Here is a 16,476-nt window from a genome sequence, read left to right on the forward strand (position 1 = left end):
CCACTTACATCACCATCACTGCAACTTTCAGTAACCGGAAAGCCACAGAGACCGGCATTTCCTTCATAGGAAGCTGCTGTGAATGTCTGCAATTGAGGGCCTTTTGAAATCTTGCCAAACAGTTCATTAAAAGACAGGTTCAAGAATGAGATGAAACCGAGGCTAGCAAGCTCAACTGGAATATTCCCCGTTAGATTGTTCGATGACAGGTCCAGTGAACCGAGCTGTTTCAAGTTCCCTATTGATGCAGGGATAGAACCCATGATTGCATTATGAGATAAGTTAAGAAGATACAGAGATTTGAGATCTCCGATCGAATCTGGTATTTCTCCATGAAACTTATTACTCGAGAAATCTATGGATGTGAAGATTGTCAAGATTTTCGTTAGTTCCATTTCCAGTCCCTTGATGGTTACTGCCACTGCATCTTGATAGTGTAACTCATTGAAGGTGAAGAAATAGAAACGAATTTGGTCATTATTATTACTATTATTATTATTGGCACTTATCATTCCCCTCCAATTAGAGAAATTCAATACAGAGATATCACCGTCGAAGTCGTTGTGAGATATGTCGATTATTTGAAGCTTTGGCCACTCTTGTGTTGGTGCGGAAGAACATAAGAGGTTTCCGTGGAATTTATTGGATCGTAGAATCAGGACACGAAGTCCCGTCTTGGTCAGCATGCATGGAAATGTGTCTTCAATCCTATTGTTTCCAATGTTCAAAACTTCTAGAAACGAGCAATTGACGAGAGATCCTGGAATCTTCCCTCTCAAAACATTATTCTCAAGGTCTAATGTTCTGAGGCTGCAATTGTCTGGAAACGTGTCGGGGATGTCGCCACTGAGGTTGTTTCTGGCAAGACTCAAAACTCCCAAATCCCAATTATTGTTTGATAAACAAGATGGAATACTACCATTCAGTGCATTACCAGACAAATCAAGAACTTGAAGATTAGATGCATTGCAGATCGATGTGGGAATCTCTCCGGTGAGTTTGTTATTCGAAACAGAAAAGAAGATTGCACTAGGAATGAGATTGCCAATATCAGTTGGGATATGTTTGCTGAAATAGTTGAAAGAAAAGTCCACATAGAGAGAGCCCGAAGGTGGGATTGGTAACTCGCCCTGAAGCTGGTTGGAATGCAAGTCTAGGACACTGAGATAAGGAGGAAATTCGTAAGGCTTCTGAAAATCATCAAATATATTGAAAGAAAGATTCACTTGCATAAGTGAACCGTAGCCGATTTTCCAAATCCGATTAGGTATCTGCCCTTTTAGCTGATTGGATGAAAGATCCAAGACGTTTAATCTTGATTCCCTGGATAGCGGTGGAAAACTTTTCAACTTGCATGATGCTAATCCCAGAGTGTCGATCCGAGGTAACAGAGGCAAGCTTGAATTACTATGATCCGAAACAATAGACAAATTATTGAAGGACAAGTCGAGCCTTGATAAATTGGAGGGAAACATTTCCAGCTGCACAGTGCTGTTGAAAAAAATTGAAGAAAGCGAGAGTACAGTCAATCGATCAAGTTGAGAGAAAAACTTGGGTATCTGTCCTTCAAGATGATTGGAGCTTAAATATATTTCGAGCAGAGAGGATGACGGGTTGGAAACCTCTTGCATCGGACCATCAAACTTATTGTTAGAAAGGTCGAGCGATTGCAAGGATGGGAGAGCAAACAAATTAGATGGAATGCTGCCACCAAGTAAATTGTTGCCTAAACTAATAGAAGCAAGATTTGAAAGGCCTTGAAAATGCATAGAGGAAAGTGAGCCCGTAAGACTATTACTAGCAGCATCTATGTAGGTCAGTTTCTTGGACAAGTGAAATAGAGGAATCGAACCAGTGAAGTTGTTATCAGAGATGTCCACAACATCCAGTTCCGTAAGGTTTCCTATTGTGGGTGGAAGTGGCCCGTTGAATCTGCAATTATACAGATCCAACGTGGATAACATCGCGAGGTTTCCAATAGAAGCTGGTAATGAACCTGAAAAGTTGGTTGTAGTAAGTAGAATATTCCTTAAAGATCCATTCAAAGGAAATTGAGGTAAAGTGCCACTAAGCAAATTGTTATATGACAAATCAAGATTTTGTAAAGAGGGTATTTGAAAGATCTTTTCTGGGAAGGATCCATGTAAAGAGCAATCAGGTAGACTCAGGGTTGTCAATTTGGAGAAGTTTGCAAAAAAGTTAGGAACCGAAGAAGACAAATCGTTAAAATCAAGACGGAGAACTGAGAGAGAACGAAGCCTAGCAAGCGACGAATGTATATGCCCCGATAAATAGCAACGTCTCAAGGTCAAAATTCTTAAATCAGGTAAAGAGGAAGATATAACCTGGCACCATTCGCTCCTCTCAGCCGAAATATCAATCGAGTCGAGATAAAGTTCTCTCAGCCCTGTAAGATTCTGAACAAGCATCTTCAAATTTGGATTCTCGAGTTTCATTGGTTCATCGCCCCAATACAGAGAGGAGAGATCAAGACTGTGCAACTTCCTCAATCCCAAAATCTCAAAGGGAACTTGTCCTGTAAAACCAGCATCAGACAAATTCAGGCCTGTCAACTTTGTAAGATTGTGAATCCTCTTAGGAATCTCAATTCCGTAGAAGTAGTTCAATGCCAAATTTAACCTCTCGAGGTAAGTTAGCTTGAAGAGATACTCCGAATCCTCGATTCCGCCAGAGATTGTCTCGTCATCGAGTTGTAAACTGATCACATGACCTGCAGCATCGCATTCTACTCCATTCCAACTGCAGCAATCCGTGGACCGGTTCCATTTGACCAGTTTGCTTGAAGATGAGGAATAGAATATTAAGTTGCTCTTCAGCCCCACTAACAGGGACTTTTGATCCTCAAGGCATTGGCTAGATATTTGAGATATATTAGTTACTGAGAATAAAATGAGAAACAAGATGATGCCCATTTCGAAGAGAATGTAAAAAGATGTCACACAATGGTTTTTTTTTTGTTTTGTTTTGTTTTTTTTAAATCTCCCCGAGTAATAAGGAGAAATAGAATTGCATAGTTAAGAAGAATTGGGCCGGTTAAATAGCGGTGCTCCCGGTCTCCGTGAGACACGACCAAGACCCATAATAAGAGTTTAAAAACAACTAATATAAATCATTACATTCAAACCCACAGCCATCTTCATTCTTTTCATTTATATTATTCTAAATTGCCGTGTTGAACTCCAACTAAAATTAAATAAAATATATCACTGTGGACAAATGACTCTCAAGACGACTGAGCACCATATTTTCTACCCAAAAGCATTATAGTATATGGGTTCTTTTGATATGCCCTTCAATACTTCTTTAAATGGGAATTAAGACAATCAAATTATTTTGCACCATTTGAGAAAAAAACTCCCTCCTAATTTAAGTCAGCCATTCTTCCGATTATGCCACTGCCATATCATCAGTATTTTTATTTTTTAATTTTTTTCTTCGTTTTTTAACTTTTTCTAAATATTATTTTCCGATTGTATAGAGTATAGACCTTACCCAAGATTAATTAGGTTTTTTTTTTCAAACTGTTTCTGAGAAGTTTACACATAATAATGGAGCACTGAAATTAGAACGATGGTATGCGCATTTGAAATTTCTATTAACTTTTGTAAAGTAGAGTTGCGCACTTAATTTATAATAATAACAGATTATAAAATCGCAAATATTACACTAGCTCACAGGACATCATTTTCAATCAAAATTGCCCCACACGTATTCCACTCAAAATTTCCACACACATATTTCCACTCAAAATTTCCACACACATATTATTTTTTTCACTCAAAATTACTGACATGGTATTTATTTTACCAGAGAATTTATTCCTTGATAAATATATGAATGTAAAGACGGTTTATTATCTGAGAAGGTTCGAGTTTCGCAAAAATAGTTTTGTGTAGACACGTGGACTGCTTTGGGAGAGTGTTGTATGCATGCATGCATGCATGGCCGTAGAACTAATCCCATGAATTTCTACGTGTTTGATTTATTTACTTTTTTTTTTTTGGCACTTCAATACAAAATAAAATCCATAGACAATCGACCCAGGAAGTTAGATGTTGCATCTGATTATTTACACCGAATATTTGGGAACAAGAGTATATCAAGAAAACAGTTGTGAATATTTGAAATGATTTATTATTATTATTTTTTTTTTTTGAATCAGTTCTGCAATTACATTAACAAACTGGAGGATTGCATGAACGTATATGGAAACAAACGAAAAATCTTGGCCGTGTCAGGCAGATTATACGTGTGAGTGGGAGTTGTCCTCTTATCTTGATAGTGTAACTCATTGAAGTCGAAGAAATAGAAACGAATTTGGTCATTATTATTATTATCGACACTTATCATTCCCTTCCAATAAGAGAAATTCAACACAGAGAGATCACCGCCGAAGTTGTTGTGAGATATGTCGATTATTTGAAGATTCGGCCACTCTTGTGTGGGTGCAGAAGAACATAGGAGCTCTCCGTGGAATCCATTGGATCGTAGAATCAGGACACGCAGTTCCATCTTCGTCAGCATGCATGGAAATGTGTCTTCAATCCTATTGTTTCCAATGTTCAAAACTTCTAGAAACGAGCAATTGACGAGAGATCCTGGAATCTTCCCTGTCAAAACATTATTCTCGAGGTCTAATGTTCTGAGGCTGCATTTGTTTGGAAACGTGTCGGGGATGTCGCCACTGAGGTTGTTTCTAGCCAGACTCAAGACTCCCAAATCCAAATTCTTGTTTGGTAGACAAGATGGAATACTACCGCTCAATGCATTACCAGACAAATCAAGAACTTGAAGATAAGATGCATTGCAGATGGATGTAGGAATCTCTCCAATGAGTTTGTTATTCGAAACAGAAAAGAAGATTGCACGACGAATGATATTGCCAATTTCATTTGGGATAGAGTTGTTGAAATAGTTGAAAGAAAAGTCCACATAGATAAATGCCAAAGGTGGGTGGATTGGTAACTCACCCTGAAGCTGGTTGGAATGCAAGTCTAGGACCATGAGATAAGGAGGAAATTCGTAAGGCTTCTGAAAATCATCAAGTGTATTGAAAGAAAGATTCACTTGACTAAGTGACCCATACCAAATCCAATTAGGTATCTGTCCTTTTAACTGATTGGATGAAAGATCCAAGTTGAGTAATTTTGATTCCCTGGATAGCTGTGGAAACTTTTTCAATTTGCACGATGCTAATCTTAGATCGTAGATCTGAGGTAACTGAGGCAAGCTGGAATTACTATCAGCCGAAACAATAGCCAAATTATTGAAGGATAAGTCGAGAATTAATAAACTGGGGGGAAACATTTCCAGCTGCACAGTGCTGTTGAAAAAAATTGAAGAAAGCAAGAGTTCAGTCAATCGATCAAGTTGAGAGAAAAACTTGGGTATCAGTCCTTAAAGATGACTAGAGCTTAAATCTATTTCAAGCAGAGAGGATGATAGGTTGGAAACCTCTTGAATCAGACCACCAAACTTATTGTTAGAAAGGTCGAGCGATTGCAAGGATGGGAGAGTAAACAAATTAGATGGAATGTTGCCACCAAGTAAATTGTAGCTTAAGTCAATAGACGAAAGATTTGTAAGGCCTTGAAAATGCATAGAGGAAAGTGAGCCGGTAAGACTATTACGAGCAGCATTTAGGTAGGTCAGTTTCTTGGACAAGTGAAACAGAGGAATCGAACCACTGAGGTTGTTTAGAGAGATGTCTAAATGGCCCAGTTCGATAATATTTCCTACTGTGAGTGGAAGTGGCCCGTTGAAACTGGAATTATACAGATCCAATGTGGATAACATCGCGAGGTTTCCAATAGAAGCTGGTAATGAACCTGAAAAGTTGGTACTACGAAGTAGAATATTCCTTAAAGATCCATTCAAAGGAAATTGAGGTAAAGTGCCACCAAGCAAATTGTTATATGACAAATCAAGATTTTGTAAAGAGGGTATTTGAAAGATCTTTACCGGGAAGGATCCATTTAAATAGCAAAAGGATAGACTCAGGGTTGTCAGTTTGGAGAAATTTGCAAAAAAGGTAGGAACCGAAGAAGATAGATTGTTACCATCAAGGCGAAGAACTGAGAGAGAACGAAGCTTGGCAAGGGACGAATCTATCGGCCCCGATAAATAGCAACCGCTCAAGGTCAAAATTCTTAAATCAGGTAAAGAGGAAGATATAACCTGGCACCATTCGCTCCCCTGAGACGAAATATCAATCGAGTCGAGATAAAGTTCTTTCAGCCCTGTAAGATTCTGAACAAGCATCTTCAAATCTGGATTCTCGAGCTTGATTGGTTCATGGCCCCAAGAAAAAGAAGAAAGATCAAGACTAGTCAACTTCCTCAATCCCAAAATCTCAAAAGGAACTTGTCCTGAAAACCCAGCATCAGACAAATTCAGGTGTGTCAACTCTGTAAGATTTTGAATCCCCTTAGGAATACGAATGTCGCCGAAGTTGTTGTATGCCAAATTTAGCCTTTCGAGATAAGTTAGCCCGAAGAGATACTCCGAATCCTCGACTCCGCCAGAGATTGTCTCGTCATCGAGTTGTAGACTGATCACATGACCTGCAGCATCACATTCTACTCCATTCCAACTGCAGCAATCCGTGGACCGGTTCCATTTCACCAGTTTGTTTGAAGCAGAAGAATTGAATATCAAGTTGCTCTTCAGCCCGAGTAACAGAGATTTTTGATCCTCAAGGCACTGACTGAATACTGGAGAGGATAAATTATTTATACTATATATTGACAGTAAAACGAGAAAGAAGATGATTCTCATTCTTAAGAGGATGTAAGAAATGCCAGACAATTTTTATTTGTTTTTATTTTTTTCTATTGAGTAGTATGGAGAAATAGAACTACTGTGCTATTTAAGAAAAACTTGGGCGGTGGACTTTAGGAGTCTTTGTCTTATTGGGAGACGAAGACCCTGAGTTTAGCAGTGTTGACTACTCTCATAATCAAAATTATAGAAATGTATTCATGTAGAAAACTTGAGAGAAGACTGAGTGATATATTTCTACACGCATACATTTATTATAGACATTATTTCACAAAATTCCCCCATCACACAAGTCGAATTACAATAATTCAAAAAAAAAAATCCAACTTTTTAAGATAAATTCAATTCAGCATTTATTAATAAAAAATAATAAATTATCATAATTATACTCCCAATTTAAAAGTAACGTATATTTTAGGGTTGAAAAAAAGAAAAAGATATAATATATTTTCCTTTTATATCTTAACAACACATCCTCAAATAATTCCACGATTATCGTCCCTTGATTACAGAGAACTGTTTTCAACGTAATGGGTATTTTTACAACAAGAATTTATGATCTGATTGCATGAGTAGGAAAGGCGTCTCAAGAAAATATGGAGCGGTTTTTGTGGCTTTTTACACAAACTGTATAAATTCATATTAACCGTGATTTGATCACTGTTGTAAATAATTTTAATATGAATGCACATGTTTTTTCCCCTCCATTGTTATGTGGTTGTTAGTAGTCAGTAGATCGACTTTTCAAATTACAAAGTGGCAAACGGCTGTGTTCCAGATATACAGAGTGGTTTTCGGAAATATACAGAGTGGTTTTCGGAAATATACAAAGTGCTATTCAAATTTGCATGTTTTTTGGGATTCGTCTTTTTTTTTATACCACCACATACATAAAAAACTACACAATACAAGTCAACATTTGCAAAACATTTTGTACACAATATACAAAAAACAAAACACTTGAATTCAACAAAAGATTAATACTAGTAAACCACAATGCAAAAACCCCTCTGCAAAACCATTCTGCAAAAACCACTCTACAATAATGCTAAAACCACACTACAAAAATCCTCAAAGAAAGTGGGTTTGTAGAATTATCTTTTTGGATTTTTGTCGTTGATCCGTCTCCAGATGTTTGCGTAATTTACCACAATAGTTTCGACTAAAGAACAGACTTCATTAATGAGCGATGTTGGTGTTAACGGATCGAAGAAATATGAATTGTTTGGAGGCGAATTCTAAAAACGAGGGACAAGGGGGCAATGACGGAGTGGATTTCTATCGTGATTTGGGGGGAGAAGTATTGGGATATTTTTCGGTAACGTGATTTTGCTGGGAGGGATTTGCCATTAATTTACAGTATTTTTAATATTAATAATTATATTAATTAGTGAGAAAATATATGATTTTTTAGGCTCATTGGATTTATTGTCAAGTATCATTTACAAATAAATGATTTATCGAAAAAATAAAATTTGAAGGAGGTGTTTGTCAAATAACCCCTTTATTATATTATTATGTCTCCTACATTTTTCTTTAGCAGTTACAATTGACTAAATTCGATAAATTACTCCTATTGTTTAGGATTGATTTTTTTCATGTTCATTGGCATATTTAACACAGAGGCCCATGGCAATGACTAAATTTGCCAAAACTAAATAAATAAAATATAAAATAAAACAGTAAAATACAGTGTAAAATCAGAAGATAAAATGATTTTGTAAGGTAAAGTGCCATCACTCTTAAGATAATTTTAAATTACAAAAACACCCCTCTAATTTGGATAATTACAATTACCCAATTATATTACAAAAACACCCATCTAATTTAAATAATTATAATTGCCCATCAACTATATATTTTTACAAAAAAACACACTTTCGCTAGGTAAATTTAAAACCGTACGAGTTGTAATTTTATAATTTCACAATACCTCCAAGGTCGGGGGAATTTGAACTATAAACTAATAAGCAACATTTTCGTTACCACAGTCCACAAACATACAAAGAAATATATTTTTTTATAAAATAAAACAAATAACATTAATTGTGTTTTTTAAATGAACATATATAAGATTTTGCAACACACGAAAAAAATACATATATAAGATTTTGCAAATAAAATTAAGATTTAAATGTAAAAAAAACCCAGTGCAGATTTCAGCTTAATTGTCACTGAAAGAACATAAACTGACCAATAAGCAAAGTTTATAAATCAGCATATAAAAATGCAAGGAATTAAACTATTTAATCAGATTATGAACGGAGTTTTAACTAATCCAGATATCAATTCAAACATGAAACCAAACATAAATTGACAGATAATCAAAGATTCTAAAGCAGCATTTCACAATTCAAAGAATCAAAATTGGAGATAAATTGGGAAAAATGATTTCATACGAAAAAAATCTCATCCGATTAAATAGTTTGATTCAGCAGCAGTGTCGAAACAGTAAAAAATAAAAACCACTGTTACAGATCAGAATTCACGAATGAGAAAATAACATCAATTAGAAAAACGAAAAAAGAAGAAAAAAAAGCCTACAAAAAGACTCTGATGCGGAGATGGAGATTTGGTAGCTGAAAACAAACTCTACTTGGATCTCTGCCTCATCTTTCGGCGCTTCCTCTTCAACCGCCTCATACGCTTCTTCTTCCACTGAAAAATTAGAACGAGGTAAATGTGGATAAATTCAACAAATTATTGCTATAATAAACCAGAAATGGAGAAATTGAGATGATTTTATTTACCTTGGCTCTCATGGTGAAGGGTGAATTGAAACTGAGAACGCGCCTCCCTTTTGATTCTGAAAGTAAAGTTCACACAAGTGATGAAACCCTAGGGTTTGCTGTGTTATTTATAAGTGGATCCTTTTGTGTTTTAATAGATGGGCCTTAATTGGTTTTGGGCTTTTTCGAAGTTGTAATTAGCTGGGCCAGCATAAGCGTACGTCGTCGTTTTAGTTCCAATTCCAATTCCGATTTAGAGAAGAAATTGAAAGTGGAATTACAATTCCAATTCCGATTCCGATTTCAAAATTGAAGTTGTGTCCGATCAAATCAACACGAGTTGGAAAGTGGGAAGGGCGGATTCGGATTTGCTGGACCTTGGCCGAGATCAGAATGGAGTCCATGGAAATTGATCGAGGAAAAGCGCCGTCTACAGGTTTATACGCTTACTTTTCAGCAACTGTACTCTGTGAATTATAGTAGTGCAAAACTTGAGATTTTTTTTTATTTTTTTTCGTGTTGTGAAGAAGAAGAGAAGAAAGAAGGCAAGGCAATTGTACTAGTGTTGGTTGGACTGCCCGGAAGTGGAAAGTCTACATTCTGCGACGAGGTCGTGAAAGTTTATCGCCGCCGCCCGTGGGTTCGCGTTTGCCAGGTTTACTACTTGCGTTACAGACTCCAATTTCTTTCTGAAATGTTTCATTTTTTGGTTCTGTAAATATTGGCATGCTGTAAGTGTTTGATGAAATGCCGCAGTCAGCTTTGGATTTTATCTGTGTTTTTCTTTAAAGGGGTGTGTAAATTAAACCTTACTCTTATTTGATTTATGTCTTTCTGGTGAAAGTCAGCAGAGTATTATCACCATGCGAAGAACGTCGACCATACAATTGCGGAATTCGTTGCTTGCTTACTATTTGTCATTACGTATGGTTTGTTGTTTCGTAACTCTTTTTTGCTTCTTTCTTGAAATGCAGGATACGATTAATAAAGGTAAGGCTGGGACGAAAATCCAGTGTCTGTCAGCTGCAACTAATGCTTTGAAAGAAGGTAAAAATGTAATTATAGACAGATGTAACATTAATAGAGAGCAGCGGGCCGACTTTCTGAAGCTTGGTAGCGCACAAACGGAGATACATGCTGTGGTTCTTAATCTTCCGACCAAGCTTTGTATTTCTCGTTCGGTAGAGCGCACTGAACACGAAGGCAACCTATACGGCGTAAAAGCTGCCGCAGTTGTGAATCAGATGTTGCCAAAGAAAGAACTTCCTAAACTGAGTGAAGGGTTCAACAGGATTACCTTTTGTGAGAATGAAACAGATGTCAAAGAAGCCATCTATCTGTATGCTTCTTTGGGCCCGTTAGATTCTCTTCCTTCGGGTCGTTTTGGACATAATAAAACAGATACGACTATTCAATTAGGGATTATGAAATTTCTTAAAAAAGTAGATTCTTCAGGTTGTGCTGCTGCTGTCGACAATATTCCCACATTAGCATTTCCATCTATTTCTACCGCGGACTTCCAATTCAATCTTGAGAAGGCATCTGACATTATTGTTGAAAAGGTTGAGGAATTTGTCAGTAGGATTGGGAGAGCTCGACTTATTCTGGTAGATTTGTCTCGTGAATCAAAAATATTGTCCCTGGTTAAGGCTAAAGCTGCGCATAGGAACATTGGCCGCAATAAGTTCTTTACATTTGTTGGAGACATAACTCAACTCCATTCTCAGGGAGGTTTATACTGCAACGTAATTGCTAATGCTGCCAACTGGTGAGTTTGCGGATCACACACTTGATTGTCTCGTCAGCTCGTTTGTATCTTAGCCTGAGATAATGAAGAGGAATGCTAATCGTCTATCTTCTTCCTTTACCTTTGGGGTTTAATGATGAAATTTTAATTTTATGCAGGCGTCTAAAGCCAGGAGGGGGAGGAGTAAATGCTGCTATCTTTAAAGCTGCGGGTCCTGAACTAGAAATGGCAACCAAGGAAAGTGCCGATTGCCTTCGTCCTGGAAAATCTGTCGTTGTACCACTCCCTTCGTCTTCCTCGTTATTTGCAAAGGAAGGTGTAACGCATGTCATACATGTTCTCGGACCAAACATGAACCCCCAGAGACCCGACTGTCTGAAAGATGATTACGTTCAAGGAAGCAAGATACTTCGTGAAGCTTACTCGTCACTATTTGAAGGATTTGTTTCTATACTGGAGTCTCAAGGAATAGTTACTCCTGCAAAAGATGATCAGAAGGCCAAAAGGGAAGGTGCTCATGTTTCTGACAGTAACAAAAAACAAAAGGGATCTGAACAGTCCCTTAAACATGGTGTCAAACATTGGGCCACGTGGTTTCAAGCTCTTTACAATGTTGCAATGGATCCTGCCAAGGACGAGAACATTGTACTTGAGAAGACGGATGATGTTGTAGTGATAAATGATGCTTTTCCTAAGGTCTCTCTCTCTCTCTTAAACGAGCGAAGAGGAATAATGTGATGAAAGAGAAAATTTACCTGAAACATTTTTCACTTTTCCTACTGCAGGCACAGAAGCACTTCCTGGTTATAGCACGACTTGATGGTCTTGACAGCCTTGCAGATGTCTGTAAAGAGCACGTCACATTATTAAAGACGATGCATGACGTTGGCTTGAAATGGGTAGAAAAATCCCTCGATGAAAATAAATCATTGACATTCCGTCTTGGATACCATTCGGTAATTACTGGTCCAACCTCATCGTCTCGATATTTCTTACCGTCTTAGCCCTTTTCAAAACTATTCTCGAAAGAAAAATATAGCTTGCTATATGATTATTGTTTTTCTTCATCAAGCCAATAATGCAAAGCAAAATTTGCCACTCTGATCCGAATTTCTGCTGTTGGATTATCTTTTTATCCCCGATGCTCTACGTGGTGTTATTAACTAAATTCTTTGCAAGAAATATGTACAAGTGTTTATTTTCCGTAAATAGAATTTGCAAGTTATGTGTTTGTAACATTCGATCTTTTTGGCACGAGAAGTAAATTCTGATCTTCTTTCAGGTGCCTTCAATGAAACAACTGCACCTTCACGTGATTAGCCAGGATTTTGACTCGAATCATCTGAAGCATAAGAAGCATTGGAACTCGTTTAATACTCGGTTCTTCTTGGATTCAGTCAATGTGATAAAGGAACTAGAAGATACTGGAAGTGTTACATTGATAACTGACGACTTCCGTTCAATGGAGTTACGGTGCAATAGGTGTCGAAGTGCACATCCCAACTTACCTCGTCTCAAATCACATGTTAGATCTTGTAAAGCCCCGTTTCCTGCTGATCTACTCCAAAACGGTCGACTTTTTACCTCCGAAGGTAATGCTTGATAACTTGTCGTTAGTAATTTTACGTGTTTACGATGTACATAATAATCTTTCGTGTTCTCTTTATTTTGATTTGCGAAAATATGTAGTTTTTGTAAGATGTCGGCACTACTCACCATTTGGTGAGATTCTAGAAACATCTCAAAATATCTGTTGCTTACATAACCACCAAAAATATCTCACCAAGTAGTGACGTGGACATGTTTTTCTAGACACGACAAAAACTGATCACATGAATCTCACACCACACATCTCAAGTAAAATTATAAATCCAAATTAAGCAGGACAAACTTTCCGACATAGCTTTTTTTTAACTTAAGTGCAACACGAGGATTTCCACGGACGACCAATTATTGTTACCGCTAATGCCAAAAATTAAAGTGTGACAAAATATTTTTTTCAAACACAAGAAACTCTCTAATTAATGAAACACTGTTTGAAGGAAATACAGCTTATTACCAAACAAGTTTTAATGGGACAAATTTTAATACACTTTCAGCATATTTAACAGAATCTACTGAGGGTTTGGTGGACGGCCGTTAGCAGCAGAAACCCTGGATCCCCATTCAAGCAGTTCTTTGCTCGTGTCGTCTTTGTGAACAATCACTTCTATGAAACACAAGCAGTCTTTCTTGGCTCCTGTAGCAGTCTCGATTGCTTCGATAAGCTCTTCTTCACATCGGACCTAAAGAAATCGTACAAGAGTTAAAATCGGAGCAAATTTTTAACTAATTAAAAAAGCAGTCGAAATTATATTAACCTTAGTGGTCCAGCAATTGCCTTCACCGTTATGAATTGCATCAACCAATGCAGTATAGTTCCAGTTCTTGATCACGTTGTAAGGCCCATCGTGAATCTCCACCTCGATCGTGTAACCACAGTTGTTTATCAAGAAGATGATAGTTTTCTGCCCACATCGAAGCATAGTCGACACATCTTGAACTGTAACCTGCAGCCATTAAAGAAAGCTTTCTATCCTTAAAAAGAACAAATTATAAGGCTTATTTTGGCTCGAGCAAACGAAGGATATACTACCTGAAAGCTGCCGTCTCCAATGCAAGCAATCACTCGCTTCTCTGGTACAGCCTGTGCATAACCCAGAGTTGCACCAACTGACCAACCAATTGATCCATATTGCATCTGGAACTCATACCTATAACAACGCAACTCCCGTTTATAACCAAAAAAGAACATAACAGAGCAAATATTACGAGGTCCATGTGAAAACTAAGAACGAAATAGAACCCGCTCACCCGCATCCCTGTGGCAATTTCAGCTTCTGGCAATTAAACCACGAGTCTCCAGTCTCGGCGATGACAGCTGTCTCAGCAGACAACATCTTCTGAATGTGCTGAAACAGAACATTCACCCTCAACGCCTCTTTCGGCTCGCTTTTCAGAGGATGCCCTTCAGGAACATAAATCCTATGATAATTCTCGTAAGCAGTTGTATTACGATTGAGCCGTTTCGCAAGAGCAGTTAAGAAATCCTTCATGAGAATACATCCAAAAGCCGGCCCATTGCCAATAATCACACGATCAGGCTGCACGATAATGGCCTTCTCTTTCTTGAGAAGCAGAGAGTACCCAACCGAGCTATAGTCGTTGAATATGGGTCCAGCAAAGAGATAAGCATCAGCAGATTCCACAATTTCTGCACAGAAGGCAGTGCTTACAGCCCCCCAGTAGGTACCTATGAAACGGGGGTGGTGCTCGGGGACTAGTCCCTTGGCTGATGGCATAACTGCAAGTGCATAGCCACAAGCATCGGCCAGTTCGACAAAGGCATTGCACGCTTTTGCAACACGCAGTTTCGGTCCTCCGACCAACACTGGTTTCACGGCCTTGTTCAGGAACTCGACTGTTGCCTCCACTGCTGCTTCCAGGCCCATTTTATTGGTCAATCTATAAAACAGAGGAAATGAATTATTTTCTAAGGAAACAACACACGAGAGATAAAAAAAATCCTTCAGAAATCAATGAATTAGCGAATCAAAATGAAGATTTACTTTGGGGAGAGGGCAAAGGGGACAGGCTCACGACTAAAAGTTGGATGCGGAATCGCCGGCAAATTACAGCCGATGCTAATGTACACTGGTTTACTCTCTTTTAACGCTGTTGAAATCGCTGTATCTATCAATTCATGTGCATCCTCCAAGTTATTCACCACCGCCTAAAATCAACGAAAACAAATAGGAAAACAAAATTCGAATTAATTAATTTTGGTGAAGCTGTTCATAATTTTTGCGATACCTAAAGTACCAAAAATTAATGAAATGCACGAACAGTATACCTGATAGCAAGTGACGGTCTGGAAGCAGCGTAGCTCCTGGCTGAAATCGGGTAACCCGATAGTGTGGTGCAGGATCCGGTTCGTACCGTAGTCGTTCGAATTCGGACCTCCGACAATACAGATCACCGGAAGATTCTCGCTGTAGGCGCCGGCGATCGCGTTGATGACACTCAAACCACCGACAGTGAACGTGACGACGCATGCGCCGACACCTCGAGACCTGGCGTAACCGTCGGCGGCGTAGCCGGCGTTGAGCTCGTTGCAGCAGCCGATCAAGTTGAGCCCCGGCTCGGCTATGAGGTGGTCGAGAAGCGTCAAGTTGAAGTCACCGGGGACGGAAAATACGTCGCTGACGCCGATCTGCACTAGGCGGCGGGCCAGGTGGCGGCCGAGAGTGGCCTCGGCGGAGTTGATCGCCACGGCGGAGCACTGGATGGTGGAAACGGCGCCGTTGGAGGGGAGGCTGCCGACTTCGGTACACGTGGGGGACGCACAAGTGTCCAACGAACCTATCTTCGTGTCCATTGTTGCTTGAGAAAACGACGAAGCAGAAAATACAGTAAAATTGGTGATATTTTAGAATATAGTAAATTGGAGGAATATATATGTATGTAGAAATTAGAATGGTGAGAAGTGAGGAAATGGGTGGGATTATTTATAGTGGGGGTGGGGGGTGGGGGTGAAACTGAAAAGAAGAAGGTAAAACGGGGGGCGGATTCGGGTTGAATTCAGTGGAATAATTTCAAAGGCGGTGGACTGTTTTTCTTTTTTCCTTTTCTTTTTTAATTCCAAGGTGGACTGTTGTTGTTTGGGAAGGTGAATTAGAATAATTGTTTGCTAATTGGTTTTTGCTTTTTCTTTGTTTTTATATTTTGTTCTTTTGTCTTTTTATGGGGGAGGTAATTAATAATATTGCAATTTTCAATAGACGAAATTGTGCATGTCCAGAGTTGAAGCACAATTTTATTTTTCCGTGTATAATTTTTTTTTTTAATCGTTGAAAATGTATATGGAGAAATGTTCATGCAAAATGTGACAATTTGAAATTAATGTGTCACAAATATTTCCAAGAATATCGGTATTTGGTCTTTAGTAAAGTGGAGTAGTGCAATTTTGCATTTACAAGTTGCAGTAATAGTGGTGAGGTGGTCTCGTGTTTTGGTATTGAATAGCCAGCCAGCCAGCCACCCTGATTCAAAACCAACAACATATGGAAACTTATAAAGGCAACTACGAAAACTGCTTCCTTTGCAAAACCACTTGCCCCAACATCTCATGCATCCACGTACTGCACGTGTCCTCATCCC

The 16,476-nt window shown here is 38.5% G+C and overlaps 5 protein-coding genes and 1 long non-coding RNA gene across 7 annotated transcripts in view; 1 reads left to right on the forward strand and 5 right to left on the reverse strand.

Annotated features, from left to right (window-relative positions):
* The window catches only part of LOC148767211 (receptor like protein 27-like), a 3,616-nt gene extending 421 nt beyond the window's left edge, over positions 1–3,195 (reverse strand). The window contains exons 1-2 of the mRNA XM_088824870.1: positions 2,346–3,195; positions 1–1,996 (exon numbers count right to left, since the gene is read on the reverse strand). The exon at positions 1–1,996 is cut by the window's left edge and continues 421 nt beyond it. Of these exons, the coding sequence (XP_088680996.1) occupies positions 1–1,996; positions 2,346–2,355 (2,006 nt within the window). The 5' untranslated portion in view covers positions 2,356–3,195. The remainder of the gene's footprint in view (positions 1,997–2,345) is intronic.
* A 937-nt stretch (positions 3,196–4,132) lies between these two features.
* Positions 4,133–5,328, reverse strand: LOC148767212 (receptor like protein 27-like). The gene has a single exon (XM_088824864.1). The coding sequence runs from the start codon at positions 5,326–5,328 to the stop codon at positions 4,192–4,194; it is 1,137 nt and encodes a 378-aa protein (XP_088680990.1). The 3' UTR covers positions 4,133–4,191.
* Positions 4,133–6,859, reverse strand: LOC105952741 (receptor-like protein 6). Its single transcript, XM_088824863.1, has one exon. The coding sequence runs from the start codon at positions 6,796–6,798 to the stop codon at positions 5,419–5,421; it is 1,380 nt and encodes a 459-aa protein (XP_088680989.1). The 5' UTR covers positions 6,799–6,859; the 3' UTR covers positions 4,133–5,418.
* Positions 6,860–9,179: 2,320 nt separating this feature from the next.
* On the reverse strand, positions 9,180–9,686 carry LOC105953118 (uncharacterized). The gene is made up of 2 exons (XR_001172402.2): positions 9,552–9,686; positions 9,180–9,459 (listed from the first exon to the last, which is right to left on the reverse strand). It is a non-coding gene; the product is annotated as an uncharacterized LOC105953118 (long non-coding RNA).
* On the forward strand, positions 9,662–15,114 carry APTX (APRATAXIN-like protein). 2 transcript variants are annotated; one of them, XM_012976747.2, is made up of 7 exons: positions 9,662–9,966; positions 10,058–10,185; positions 10,505–11,298; positions 11,436–11,973; positions 12,063–12,233; positions 12,560–12,869; positions 13,389–15,114. In XM_012976747.2, the coding sequence occupies exons 1-7, from the start codon at positions 9,924–9,926 to the stop codon at positions 13,418–13,420; spliced, it is 2,016 nt and encodes a 671-aa protein (XP_012832201.2). In that variant the 5' UTR covers positions 9,662–9,923; the 3' UTR covers positions 13,421–15,114. The 2 variants fall into 2 exon arrangements, with proteins under 2 accessions (XP_012832201.2, XP_012832202.2); XM_012976748.2 differs by having other exon boundaries at positions 9,792–9,966; positions 10,061–10,185.
* LOC105953117 (pyruvate decarboxylase 1) lies at positions 13,131–15,921 on the reverse strand. The gene is made up of 6 exons (XM_012976749.2): positions 15,170–15,921; positions 14,886–15,049; positions 14,131–14,781; positions 13,913–14,030; positions 13,638–13,826; positions 13,131–13,562 (listed from the first exon to the last, which is right to left on the reverse strand). The coding sequence occupies exons 1-6, from the start codon at positions 15,692–15,694 to the stop codon at positions 13,392–13,394; spliced, it is 1,818 nt and encodes a 605-aa protein (XP_012832203.1). The 5' UTR covers positions 15,695–15,921; the 3' UTR covers positions 13,131–13,391.
* Positions 15,922–16,476: the final 555 nt, after the last annotated feature.

The sequence above is a fragment of the Erythranthe guttata genome, chromosome 10 (genome assembly GCF_056151865.1).
Source record: "Erythranthe guttata isolate IM_541 chromosome 10, IM_541, whole genome shotgun sequence".
In the NCBI taxonomy this organism is placed as follows: Eukaryota; Viridiplantae; Streptophyta; class Magnoliopsida; order Lamiales; family Phrymaceae; genus Erythranthe; species Erythranthe guttata.

Excerpts from the sequence above, each read along its gene's own strand:
- LOC148767212 (XM_088824864.1), bottom strand. The coding sequence starts at position 5,328 with ATGTTTCCCCCCAGTTTATTAATTCTCGACTTATCCTTCAATAATTTG.
- LOC105952741 (XM_088824863.1), bottom strand. The coding sequence starts at position 6,798 with ATGAGAATCATCTTCTTTCTCGTTTTACTGTCAATATATAGTATAAAT.
- APTX (XM_012976747.2), top strand. The coding sequence starts at position 9,924 with ATGGAGTCCATGGAAATTGATCGAGGAAAAGCGCCGTCTACAG. Across the intron at positions 9,967-10,057 it reads AGGAAAAGCGCCGTCTACAG|AAGAAGAGAAGAAAGAAGGC; the intron begins GTTTATACGCTT and ends CGTGTTGTGAAG. Across the intron at positions 11,974-12,062 it reads TAAATGATGCTTTTCCTAAG|GCACAGAAGCACTTCCTGGT; the intron begins GTCTCTCTCTCT and ends TTCCTACTGCAG.
- LOC105953117 (XM_012976749.2), bottom strand. The coding sequence starts at position 15,694 with ATGGACACGAAGATAGGTTCGTTGGACACTTGTGCGTCCCCCACGTGT. Across the intron at positions 15,050-15,169 it reads AGACCGTCACTTGCTATCAG|GCGGTGGTGAATAACTTGGA; the intron begins GTATACTGTTCG and ends CGTTGATTTTAG. Across the intron at positions 14,782-14,885 it reads CCCTTTGCCCTCTCCCCAAA|ATTGACCAATAAAATGGGCC; the intron begins GTAAATCTTCAT and ends TCTGTTTTATAG.